Raw genomic sequence first — 13,979 nt, forward strand, 5'->3', positions numbered from 1 at the left:
TTTCCTTGGGAGTTTTAAAGGAACTTTGAGAACCAGGGGCCTCAGGCAATCCTGCCTGCCTTGCAGCCCCTGTTTGACCTTGGCATTCCTTTTTCTCCTGGGCAGAGTGGTATCCTGAAGATGGCTTTGCTCGACTACATCAAATACTGATGTCTGAGGGACAATGAGAGGCACAAAATGATGGCCCTGTGTCCATGTGCAGGAGATCCATGAGAACCATGGGGCAGCTGCCTGCATCCAACCAAAACTTGTTGAGTCTCAGCTTTGGGGTGAACAGAGCATGGAAGGAAGGTTCTTAGGGCTAAGAAGGGCAAGAGCCAACAAGGTTGGCTGTTAGAAGCTGGCATGGGTATTAGTCACTCAGCAGGGATCCAGCTGGGTAGGTAAGAGATGGGAGGGGAACTTGGAAGGCATTTGCACCTTTTGGGATCTGTATGTAGCCTGTGCATTTAGGGTATCATTGATCAGGAACCAATGCGTATGGTGATGCCGTGTAAGCCTATCCTGAGGTTTCAGAGAGAAATGAAGAACCAGAGGGGCCACTCAATCCTACTCCGAAGTGTATGCTTCTGGACCAGTTGCCTTTACATGTGTGACACACCTGCTTCCCTGTGAATGTGAACTTGGATGTTTTTATTCCACCTCCCCATCACTATGAGTAAGTGAGGTGAGAACAGCCTGTTTTGGGAGTTAGACAGACTCAACAAGTCTCCTTTACTGCACTGTAGAGGACAGCCACTCAGCCAACAGCTGAAGCAGCTGTTGCTAAAGGCCCTAACTCTGATGCTGGATGCAGCAGAGAGTTATGCTAAGGTAACCGTAGAGAGTCTCATTCCAGACTGGCCATGGGGCTTGGCATCTGCAGTAGGTATGATTTTATTTTGTCCCTGCACCCTTCCAAGTGAAGAAGAGGGAGCCATGGGCCAACTGGAGGCAAAACGGATGAGTACAGTTGCTGGAGGGTTCTCATGGGAGATGGCAACTTTCTACCTCTCTACGTGTAGCTCCCTCCACCCTTGTACCTTAGGACTCCTGTATGCCACAGACCCTGTACTGTCACTGGCTTGCCAAGGTGATGACAGTGCAGGTTCACTTTCTGAACACTGGCCAGGAAATAATGTTCATCAGCCTGGGCTGCCGCAAGCTGATGGACTATATCATGGCCCTACTTGTTTCTACTGGTGAGCAAGAAAGAAAAATCTCGCCAGCAATGCCAGCATCCTCTTTCCTGCTGTCCCACTCATGGGACCCAGAGGTTGTATAACTTGGGCCAGTCACAGGGCCAGTCACAGAACCAGGAAATCCAATTCTCCTAACTTAGCTTTCTGGTACACCAAATTGCATTTTCATGGTAGGATTTCTTACTAGCATATTTGGGCAGAGGTTGGAGAGTGGTGAGACAATACTGTCTCCTTTTCCCCATGCTGTCAGGCCAGCAAAGGGGCAGGCACCTTGGCCCATCAGGCAGCTGAGATTCAAAGTAACATCCCTGTTAGTGGTCTTGTGAGCATTTCTCAGCCCCAGTGTTTCTAGAATGGTGAGCTTGGGTTAGCATAGATAGTTAGGGTTGCCAGAGTCTAGTTTTAGTTATTTAATGAGGAATGATGTTTACCAGGGTATCAACTCTTTCACTGTTCCATGTACAGTTGAGTTAGTGAGAAGAATATTCCTTTTCAGCAGTTTGATCATAATTAATCTTCATTAATAATCATTGTGATGACTCAACATGGAGTCATCACAGCAAGGTCAGGACAGGTCTAAAATCTTGTATTTAACAACACAGGACTGGATGCAAAACATTGTAGAAATGTTTTCATTTAAAATGATTGAAATAAGAAGATTGGTACTGGAATGGGCATATTTAAGTTAGGTGGTAAACTCACTCACAAGGTATTTAACCTCAATGTCTTCTCTTGCTGAATAAACAGGGTATGATTAAAACAATGGTGTTACAAGTGCTGCACATATGGCTCTGTGTGTGTGTGTAAGGGCGAGGGAGGGAGAGAGAGAGAGAGAGAGAGAGAGAGAGAGAGAGAGAGAGGGGAGCTTATTATGTGAAAAACATTGAATTCATTGAATTTAACATTCTAGATTTTTCTCTCCTGGACTGTATGGTTCTGGTCCACAGGGTAGGACATATTTCATTAATGTATTAAAACCCACTCACAATCTTGATTCTTAGAGCTCCTCTTCAAAATCCTCAAGGGCAGTTACCCTGTTGTAGTCATCCTTGCATCCCGTATTGGCTGGCAGAGTCTCTTGGACAGAGTAAGCATTTGAACAACATGTGAATTGAAATGTTGTTTCATGTCTTGAAGCTCAGCCACATGGAAACCCACTGTTTTACTGGTGTGGGTACAAAATTTTTTAAAAGGAAATAAAATAATGCTTATATTTTGTTTCTATTTTTTAACGTGTTTAGAATTCGTTGCCTTTTTATGATTCCAACCACACATTGGACAGATGTCTTCAGGGACTTCTCTCCAATAACTCCCAGATCCCTTTCCTGTGCCAGAACTGATGGTTTGGGAGACTAACATCTTGTGAATAGCATTTGGCTCGTTCTCTCCTAAATGCAGTACTTTGTGTTTGCTCACATTGAAGCTCATCTGTCACTTCCTCACCTAGAAATACAGGCCTGAGGGACTCTCCTGCCATTTTTTCATTCACATAGAATTCCACTATTTCAAAACATGCAAAGAATTAGTATCTCTAGCATTTATAAAATTTACTGTTACCATGGAATGGGCACTGTTCTAAGTAATTTACAAGTATCACTGTACTTAATGAAATTAATCCTGGCCCCACTTTGAGGACTCTGACTTAACATTTCAGCAGTCTCCTCTGTCAAGAGTTTTTTTAAAAAACTAGATACTATGGAATTCAGGAAGCATGTGAATTTGGATGGAAAAATACATTTATATTTTCACTAATCTTTAACCGAAATTTAGCATTTTCTTCCATTATAAATGTAGGCAGCAAAGTACAGCAGTATTAGCAGTACCTGTGACTTTTTCACCAGTATCACAGATAATATCATATCACAAGTTACTACAGATTTTAAAAAATATTTATGTTCATCTATTTCAAAATTATAGTAGTTATTAGATCTGTCATTACACTTTGCTATTTAATATGTTAAAGGAGCACATGTGTTACTAAGTCACAGATGTGTTTTGATAACAGTATTATTTCAGTATAGTTGGTTTCCTTTGTATTTTGTTTCATGTGTTTAAAAATGTTATTCTGATAAAGGGTTCACAGGCTTCACTAGACTTCTCACAGGGTATGTGACACTCCAAATTGTTAAGAAGCCCTCCTTTACTTTCTCTCAGCCACACTAGGCAGAGGCTGGAGCTGAGGGACGTGTGGAAACTAGTGGACTCAGTAGTCCCACATTCTCTCCCCAGCTCCACTATCCACTTAACTGAGTCACCTAGAGTGTGGCTTTTCATTCTTCTGATACTTGTTCTCCTGAGCAGCAATAATGGGGAGGGAACCATCTGTCCTGCTGGCTCACAGGGTATCATGAAGATCAGATGACATAATTTCTGTGTACAGAGTTGCTTGGAAAACACTATGAAGCACAATTTGAGGTGTTTATTGAAGAATATTAATGAGTTAAGGTTGTAGAGGTCTACTGCCCCAGAGGACTTTGCAATTTAGGGTAGTCTAATATTCAAACAGACTTGGAGTAAACACAGTTAGGTAAAACACGCCTTCTTATGTCTTGCATCCCACTTTCCACCCAAGATCTGAGATCATCTCCATAAGATTCTATAGCCTTGAATGTTCATATCTGTGTGTAATCAATTCCTTTTCCTTCCTTCTGTTGCTGTAAGTAATTGCTTCAGTAGGCTTTTGAGACCTTCCATCCAGAGAGAAAATTTAGGCAAGCTGAGATCTTCAAAGCTTCCTGCCAAACCCAAAGAATGGAATTATGTTATGGATCTTGAGATAAGAAAGAGAAGATAAGGCCCCTCTGGCCACTTTGTTTATGGGATGTGGTCTGCCTGTGATGGAAGGGGTAAAATTGAAAGGATACTGGATACCATATCAGAAGATAGAAGAAGGAAGTTTCTTCCCTATGTCAGGCTTAAGCCAGGCTTTATTACCTCTGATGGATCGTGTTCAGTAAAATCTCCTGAATTTCTCTGAGCCAGCAAGTCTCATTCTTCTTTTAAGTTACCCTGTGTCCTTATGGGATTCTAATACTGGAAAAGTAGCTCTGGTGTCATTAAAATGTTGTTAATATGATTATTAGTTGAATAATTATATCTACTTATTGAGCACATTTTGCCAGACATAGTAAATACTGGGCAATTTATATTGAGCAAAGCGTCATAAATGACTTTTTGAGGGAAGTATACTTAGAGCCCCACTTTATAGATGAAAAAAACAAAGGCTCAGAGAGGTTAAACGACTGTTAGAAAGTGGCCTTGAACACCATGTATAATAGAGCATAAATTGAACCCAGGCAGATTTGGCTTTAACACACTGAAGTTTACTCCTTCATTGTTTTACAACTGTGAAATATAGATATTTCCCTGTTTTAGCTAAGACTCTGAGATGTAAAGTAACTTGTTTAAGTTCCTAAAAGGCAAAGATGAGATTTGAAACTTGGTCTGTCCAACTGAAAAGTCAAAACTTTCTGCTGCTCCAATATCTTATTTAACCTTCATATCCAACTAATTGGTAAGTATTATTATAAACCTCATATTCTTTATTCACATACTATTACAGAGAACCTGATATGTACAAGTCTTGGTCCTAGAAATTCAAAGCTGTAACAAAATATGACTTCTTCCCTCAAGACTTTACACTTGGCTGGGGATGCCTGCTAAATGACACAGTCATGTACCAGGTGCTATAGGAGAGACATCAAGAAAGGCATCACGAATGTTAGGAAGCTTGAAATACGGCAAGAGGAGAAAAGAGGCTCAGAAAGTTTAAATTACTTGTCCAAGAGACACAGCTAAAATGTGAGAAAGCCCAAGATTTGAATCCAAATCGGCCTGATACCAATTTATGTTCCTTGAAGGCCAGGGCCAGCCATACTCCTTTTGCATACCACAGCTCCTAGCAGAGTGCCTGGGACTGAGGAAATGTTTAGAATATGTTTAAACAGCTGAATTTCCTTTCCTGAGGCCCAGCAACATGATGTAGCCCCACAATTCTAGGTGTGAATGCAAAAACATTTTTCTTAAGGTCATGACTCGTAATTACTTCTGACTGAACCATAATCATGATCATCACCCTTGATGGTGAACTCACTCTAGGCCAGGCAGTGGCTAAGCTATTTACAGATACTATCTCATTGAATCTCTACCGCCACTCGCTGGGGTAGGTACTATTTCTCCTTAATCTAAAACACTAATGCTCCCATTGTGTCCACATAATTGGCCTGAAGACACACAGGCAGGAAGAGACTTTAGGCAGCATGATAGCACAATAGGTGCTCAGTAGATGGTAGCAGTTACAGTGAAAAGTAGAATGCAGGTCTTTTTGACAGACCATCTAAGACAGCTAAAAATCCCAAGGGCTCACCAGTTCTACCCAGTGAGTCCTAAGGTCTTGCACATTTATGCTGTCTTTTCAAGTAATACACTTTATTCTGCATTATAAGAAAGGCATACATTTGGGGGTCCAATTAAATATAAAACACTATGTAACTTGAGCACAGATATGTGTCTAATTGGCTCTGAAAACTAACCTTTTCATTTGCATTGAACCCATTTAACAAATCACTGGGTAATATTAAAAAAGCAGAACTGGCAATGTCACAGGACTAGAAATGGACATGAAACAACCATTTGTAAAATAAAAGAATGCTTCTATTCATTATTATCTGAAAAAAATCTAACTACTGTATCTCCTAAAACTAATAAGACAGCAAAATTCCAAAATTCAGGAGGAACAGAACAATTAATAGCACTGAGCATTTATAAGGAAAACAGGGGCTTAACAGATTTCTATGGTGAATGAAAGGGATTGTGAGAGATGGTATGTGCTGCCAATATAGGCTATTTTTATACATTATAACAACTCTGGACTAGTGCGTTAGGATTCTCCAAAGAAACAGAGCCAATGGGATGTATATATACATATATATGTATGTATATATATGTATGTGTATACATGTGTATGTATATCTAAAGGGAAATTTATTTTAAGGAACTGGCTGATGTGATTGTGGGGGCTGGCAAGTTTGATATTTTGTAGGGCTGGCCGGCGGTCTGGAAATTCTGGCAGGCATTAATGCTGCAGTTTTGAGTCCAAAGGCAATCTGGAGGCACAATTCTTTTCTCCTTGGAGGGTTTCAGTCTTTTACAACTGATTGGATGAGGCCCACCCACATTAAGGAGGGTAATATATTTTACTCAAAGTCTATTGCTTTAAATGTTAATCAGATCTCAAAAATACTTTCACAGCAACATCTAGACTAGTGTTTGCCCAAGCAATGGGGTACAAGAGCCTAGCCAACTTGACACACAAAATTCACCATACTGTATGACCCATGAATCCCACTCCTGGGCATATATCCAGAAGGAACCGTACTTCAGGATGACACCTGCACCCCAATGTTCATAGCAGCACTATTTACAATAGCCAAGACATGGAAACAACCGAAATGTCCATCAACAGATGACTGGTTAAAGAAGATGTGGTATATTTATACAATGGAATACTACTCAGCCATAAAAACTGACAACATAACGCCATTTGCAGCAACATGGATGCTCCTGGAGAATGTCGTTCTAAGTGAAGTAAGCCAGAAAAAGAAAGAAAAATACCATATGAGATCGCTCATATGTGGAATCTAAAAACCAAAACCAAAACCAAAACCAAAAAAACAAAGCATAAATACAAAACAGAAACAGACTCATAGACACAGAATACAGACTTGTGGTTGCCAAGGGGGCGGAGGGTGGGAAGGGATAGATGGGATTTCAAAATTGTAGAATAGATAAACAAGATTATACTGTATAGCACAGGGAAATATACACAAGATCTTATGGTAGCTCACAGAGAAAAAAATGTGACAATGAATATATATATGTTCATGTATAACTGAAAGATTGTGCTCTACACTGGAATTTGACACAACATTGTAAAATGATTATAAATCAATAAAAAAATGTTGAAAAAGAACAAAATTAACCATTACAACTAGTATATTCAAGCAGGCTGGGAGGAGTACATCTGGACTAAATTGGTAGGAATACTAGGAAGAGGCATCTGTAGTACAAGTAGATTAAATGAAGGAGAGCAAGAGGCTTGGGTGTGACAGTTGTTGCTTTAAAATGAATTTTATTTAACTTAAATAAGAAATGATAAGTGGCAAATTTCTCTTGATTTCATAGATATTATTAAGACAAGGCATTCCATAACCCCTGAGACAGATGAATGAAAGCCTTCTGTAGTATTGATGACAGAGATGCTTCAGTGAGGAAGCTAGTGTAAAAATAACCCTTGCTTCCTGATGGTGCCACAGCTGGATGCTTAAGGGGGAAGCCAGCTTTCAGCATGAATGGGCTGCTGTGGAATCCTATTTCTAGCTGTCAAAGCAGAAGGTTTAGCATCTTCTTCCAATATTCTGGTAACTCAAAGGAGGAAATTGAGATGATTTACTAAAGTATTACTTAGAGAGCAAGCAATTCAAAACAGGACACCAAACTGAGGTATAAAAAAGGAATATTTATCTTTTAAAAATACAACTTTGAACACTACTGACATCTGATTTACAAAGTATTTTCCTGAAATCTTCTCCATTGGCTTTGCTGACTTAGTACATTCTCTTATTTTCAGATTCAAAGGAGGGCAGGCTTATGTCATTAGACCTAACACCAGAGAAGAAAAGATCCTCTCTGCTTCAGGATATTTGCCCCAGACTTCATCTTTTCCCTTTCTTTTCCATCAAGCTGGACTTCCTGACTGGTCCACGCACACTCTGCCATTGTAATCTGCTGATGGGCACTGCAGAGCTGGAGCTGTCCCTGGCACTCAGCACTCCACGTAGAGCTGACCTATTTGCAGGAAGCTTCACAACCCTGACCTATTATTTATTCATAACCAAGAATTTTCTATTAATACTCATCAGAACTCTTTGCAAACATTCAGCATGAAGTAAACATAATATTTACAGCAGTACATGGTTTGCAATTCAACACACTGATAGCAGAAGAAGAGGGACCACCAGACTTTGTAAGAAGGACAGAGGGGAAAGCATAGTAAAATAAATCCCTTCTGCTAATGTGTGTGTGTGTGCACGTGCATGCACATGCACACACATGTTTTTAATTCATAGAAAACTAAACATGCCCTCCTTTAAAAGCAGACTATTTACAAGATGATTCTGAATACCACATACACATGCCAGTCATACTGGACACTTGCTTGCTGTGAATACATCTAGGTTTTTTTTTTTCATTCTGAAATAAACCTTTTATCTGATACATTAGAGAAAATAACTTCGAAACATTTGTCAACTTTTGGTTCACAGTAATTTTGCAAAAAGCCACAAACCATGATTTGTCTTTTAAAAGGTGAACCTGGTCAAGCACCTTCGAGAAGACACTGATGTGTTAGTCACTTACTGGCCTACTGGGGATTGGAAAGACAATGTCAGTTATGGAGTCCCTAGTGCTCCTCTCAATTCCTCTCACCAATAGCAACATTAAGGGAAAAGAAGTTCTGAAACACAAACCACATACAAATCATCAAAACATTTCAGTTATCAGAGTTTAAAAAAATACCACAGTCTACAACAGTAGTATAGACACTGAAAACACCCTAAATACTCTTTAGCCTCAGGCCTTTTTAATACTACCAATAAAAAAAGACAACCAGTTGACAGAAAGGGGGGAAATTACAGCACTTGAGGTTTGAGTCAATTTCTTTATAGTGCCTGTAGCTCAAGGTGCTGCTCTAGGATCCTTATTTTAACTCAAAAGATATTCCAGGAATGAATTGACAAATTTAAAACAATTTCCACTTGCAAACCATTGAAAACACAATATCACTTTCCAAGCTTGTCCAACACACATTTATTTTCAGGATCCCAGGTTGTCAGGCAAAGGGATTCAGGTCAGTTTCAAGCCCTCAAAGCCACAGAATTTCCATCTCTTCTCCAGACTGGCTCCTACTCCAGTCATTTCCTGCTTGAAGGTATGCTGGAGTCGGCTCATGAGACATTCCACATCACTGGTGCAGATCTGTGGGACAGAGAAGACATCACTATTCAAAACCAGTCCCACTTTCCTAATCTGGCTTTTCCCCCAGCGTTGCTTTGGATTGCTGATGCCTGCGTGGGGTTGACCTTCTCCTCCTTGTGTGTATGTCCATATTGGCTGAGTGGCTTCCAGATGGCAGCCTTCCTCTGCTGTGGCCACTAGACAGAGTCCACTGAGCTTTCTGTTTCTGTATTTCATACCGACTTTATTTAGGTATAATTTACATACAGTAAATTCATCTATTTGACATGTATACTTCAATGAGTTTTAGTAAATTTATACAACTATGCAACTGTCACCACAATTCAGTTTTAGAACATTCCATCACCCCCCAAACGTTCCTTTGTGCCCCTTTGTAGTCAATCCTCACTCCCAATCCCTGACTCAGATTTTTTCATGGTGGTTTTTCATTTTCTGGAAATTTCATATATATGTGATCGTATAATATATAGTCTTTTGTGACTAGTTTCTTTCACTTAGCATGATGTTTCTGAGATTGATTACCATCGAAGTTTCTAATGGAAAGAGCTGGTGTCAGTCGTGTTGAGAGGCCTGGGTATGCAGCTGGCTGAATGACGACTTATCAGTGCTGGTGATGTTATGTGCAGGCCCACTGGAGCTGCAAAGCCTTTGGGGAGGAGAGGGAGGCGGAAAGGGCTGCCAGAGCAGAATTCTTCACACATGTCTTAGTTCACAAAGGAAAAGTGACAGGAATCGGGACCGCTCTGTGGTCCTACTTCTGTGTATTGTTTCCCTCTCCCCACATCTCTCTCTCTCTCATAAACACACACATCAATATAAAAACAAAACCAAATCTATGGGCCTTTAGGGGTTTGCTTTAGGTGGTCACCTTTATGTTAGTAGCAATTTTCCTAACTGTGAACCTGGGTGCTCGGGCTTGGCTGAAGAGCACTAGGGGATCCTTAAAGAAACCCCAAGTTACTGTCACACCGAATATTCCTAAAGCTGGTGGGAGGTACCAGCCCCAAATTCTGTTGGTACCTTTGCAGTCTCTCTTTGGGAGCCCCTGGCACTACCTTGGCAGGAAGCTGCTCAGGAGGAACTGGGACTAGGCTAGGTGTGAGGTCATGCTTTGTCCCCAGTGTGGCAGCAGACTGTATCCATTAAATGAAAGAAGCACATTGCAGAGTATCCTGTAGAGTTGAATATCCATTTCAAAAAAACATAAGTATACAATGTGTATAGATCTATACATACAATATAGGTACAGCAGATGTATAGAAAACAGTCTGAAATGAGATAGGCGAAACTGTTAACATTGGTCATCCTGGAGGGGTGTTACTGTGGGGAACTGTCACTTCCCCTTTACTGCAGTTCTAAATTGCTTACATTTTAAAGAGAATATGAATTCATTATTTTTGCAATTAAAGAAACCATAGATCATTTTTACTGACATATACTTCAATTTCCAACCACTTCGACTGACCACTTGGTCCTGGTGCTCACATTCCATCCTTCCCTCTACTGCCAAATGGGCCGGCTGCTTAATGGCAGAATAGCATCACTTCCCGGAGATAAACATTGCGGGCAGTGCTAGCTAGAATGAAAACAAATGCCATGAGGAGGATGTCTCACCACAGCTGGATTCCCAAATTGGCCCGTGCCTCTGTTAAGAGGACATATGTTTAAATGGCTTAACATTTTGGACATCTGACTGTCAGGAATCTGCATTCCAGTGGCACTTCTCAAAAGGCCCAGATCCTGTGAAATAGTGAGTGCAATCCATGAGCAGGTTTAACTGGATGCTGCATCTGAAAAACTCTATCATGAGTTCACTTACTCTGAGGGGTCAAGAGTCCCCTCCTGCTTCTATGAGGCACCCCTGACTTTCTATGGAACTAGCATTTACCCTTGCCTTAATGCCTTTTGAGTCCCCTCACAGGATAGCATCCAGTGAGATCAACTGTGAGCAAATATTCAGTCTGTATTATAGACTTATTGTTCCAGCTTCTTTTACCGCTGCCTTGATTGTGTCATTGTGGAAAATGGCAGTGGTGATGGTGATGGTCAGGGAGGTGGTTGGAGTAAGACTTCCAAGACTTTGAAAATGAACATTTGCTAATGGCTAAAGGACCAGGGCAAAAGTTTGATTGGTGAGAAATATTGGTTAAAATTTTGGTTAATTAGCATCTGATATGTAAATTAAGAGAAAGAAGGAACATTCTTCTAAGATATGTTTTGGAAGTAGGGTGGTCAACTCATTCAGGTTTGCCCAGAACTTCCCTGGTGTTAGCACTGGAAGTCTCAAGTCCCAGAAAACCCCTCAGTCCCAGCCAAACAGGGACAGATGGTCACCCTCCTTGTAAGAGAGAAACTCTACACTGAATCACAGTAGGAGGCTAGGTGAGAGAAATTTCCTTATAACGATTACTAATGACTTATTTATGCTTGAGAAGAGTGAGATCACCTGTTCACAAAGAACCTACATCCCCTTGCATGCCCATCTCAGGCCCCCACATACCTTATTATCTAGACGGTGCAGGTAGGAGCAGATGTATTCAATGCTTGCTCCAAATGGGTGGACATGAAGGAATGTGGAGATAATCCCTGTAGAGACAATACCATGGAGGTAACCCCTGAACATTGTGTTCTTTGAGATGTCACAAGGTAGTGTATAGCATGAGCCAACTCACGTGTACACCATATTATGCCTTAGACACTATTCTAAGTTTACATATATTTTACTCATTTAATCTTTTCAACAACGCTGTGAGGTAGGTATTACCATCTCCATTTCACAGATGAGGAGACACTGAGGCACAGAAAGTTTAAGTGACTTGCCCAAGGTCATACATCTGATAAGGGGCAGAGCAGGTATTTGAACCCAGACAGTTGCTCTTAACCACTGTGCATACTGCCTCTCATTACACTGTATTACATGTGGAAAAGGTGGCATTTGAAGAGTCACTTCCATCATTCGTGATGGCTAAACACCATTTGAGCTCTCCATTTTACAATGAATTTAGAGTTTTACAATGAATTTAGATTGTGCTTGGCTTTTGCAGTTCCTCTGTACTGTCTTTAAATTGGATTTTAGCCTCTTATGCATTTAATAATGTCTTGCTGTTGTGGCAAAAGTACAAATCATGTACTTTGCCTGATTAACCTTGTGATTCTCACAAGAGAATCTGCTGATTGTATTTGGGTTTGATTCTGTGAGTAACTCTGTAAAGAAAAGTCAAACATTTCATCCACTCAAGTGGTGACTAGTATTTTGTTTGTCCTCAGAGCCCTGACTCTCTTTAAGCATCAGAATTCTTATAATAGTTTCTAGCCTCCAGGAATGTGTATGATTTCTACTCAGCATAACTCTGGGGTGATTGGCAGCTACATATACTGCCTTGATTATTCTGGACATCAGGTTAATTGTTCTAATACTACTTCTTTTTCTGGCAACAGGTAGAATACAAATTGTTCAAAAGTCTACTATTTTTCCTTTATTTTTTTTGAATTCACCTCCTTTCATAAGATGTAAGGTATATCAAAAGACCTAGAATTGTGTTTGCTGAAAATTGCCAGGAAATAAGTGCTAAATTTGATTTGGTTTATAAACTACAATTTGTCTATCCCTTTAAGCAACTGACAAAGACTATCGCAAGTTTAAATTGTAGTTTGAGGTTCAAATCAGTTCTTTGTGAAGATCCTCCAAATATTGGATGGCACGGGGGTGTGTTGGGGGATCAAGGAGGAACTGATGATAGAGTTCAAAATCTATTCAAAAATGGATACTATTACTTATGACACTATATTACTCTTAAATGACTTGGTAAACTGAATTTCTAAACACTGACTCAAGCTGAGAAACTTAAATTCTGAAGAAGACAGTCTGTGTTCAAAGAAATTCTAGATGCTATGGCCAAGAAAGGCTGTCAAACACCAAGAAATATCTCCGTAGATTTCAAAACACATAGCAGTTTTTGTGGGTTCACACCCAAAGAACCAATTTAAAAAATAGATTTTCCTTTCTGTCAGCTTGAGACTAGTTTCTTTAAAAAACAAAACATGAAACACTTATCTTAAGAACCTTTGTTTCTAGAGCTATCCCTTTACAGAGGCTTCCTCCTACCCATGGCTCTTCTCTGACAGGTCTCCCTGTTGCCATGCCAATTTGTTAAAGAACTTTGAGTCGGGAAACGGAAATAAGTTGTCACTCTTCTTGAAGACTCAATGGCAGATCCCTCTGTGCATCTTTATTAACATATCAAAGTATTAAATCTGAGTACAATATCCATTACCAAAGGAGGCAGATACAACTTTAAAATATGCAGAAGTTAATTAGAGGGGAGAACTTTTGAGATTGGGGTGGGGCTACTGTGTGGCTCAGCTTCCTGAAAGGCAGCTGGGATTATCTGCTGAGGCCCAAGATCAGCCCCTTTTAAATGACTGAATATTTTAAGATCTCAATCTGCCACTGTTCTCCAAATAGAATATAAAGTCAACAAGCATTTGTGAATAGAGTGCTGTCAGTGCAAAATGGTTCTCATTTATTGAGGGCTTACTATGGGCTGGGCACTGTGCTAAGTGATTTAGATGAATTATCGTGTTTAATACACGCAGCTGTCCTTTGAGATAGGTAATATTATGATGCCCATTTTGCAGATGGAGGAACTGAAGCGCATGATGGAAACGGTGGGGTGAAGACAGAAAGTCAATTCTGTCTGACTCCTTAACCATTTATGCTATCTTGCCTTTGTGAATACATTTTTATGTAATTCTAGCATTTAT

General features: G+C 40.2%; 1 protein-coding gene across 10 annotated transcripts in view; it reads right to left on the reverse strand.

Annotated features, from left to right (window-relative positions):
* Positions 1–7,346: 7,346 nt before the first annotated feature.
* The window catches only part of ENOX2 (ecto-NOX disulfide-thiol exchanger 2), a 258,174-nt gene continuing 251,541 nt past the window's right edge, over positions 7,347–13,979 (reverse strand). For all 10 annotated transcript variants that reach the window (XM_015238923.3, XM_015238922.3, XM_031671327.2 and 7 more), the window contains 2 exons: positions 11,716–11,801; positions 7,347–9,215 (listed from right to left, as the gene is read on the reverse strand). In XM_015238923.3, the coding sequence (XP_015094409.1) occupies positions 9,084–9,215; positions 11,716–11,801 (218 nt within the window). In that variant the 3' untranslated portion in view covers positions 7,347–9,083. The remainder of the gene's footprint in view (positions 9,216–11,715; positions 11,802–13,979) is intronic.

This window comes from Vicugna pacos, chromosome X (genome assembly GCF_048564905.1).
Source record: "Vicugna pacos chromosome X, VicPac4, whole genome shotgun sequence".
Taxonomy (NCBI): Eukaryota; Metazoa; Chordata; class Mammalia; order Artiodactyla; family Camelidae; genus Vicugna; species Vicugna pacos.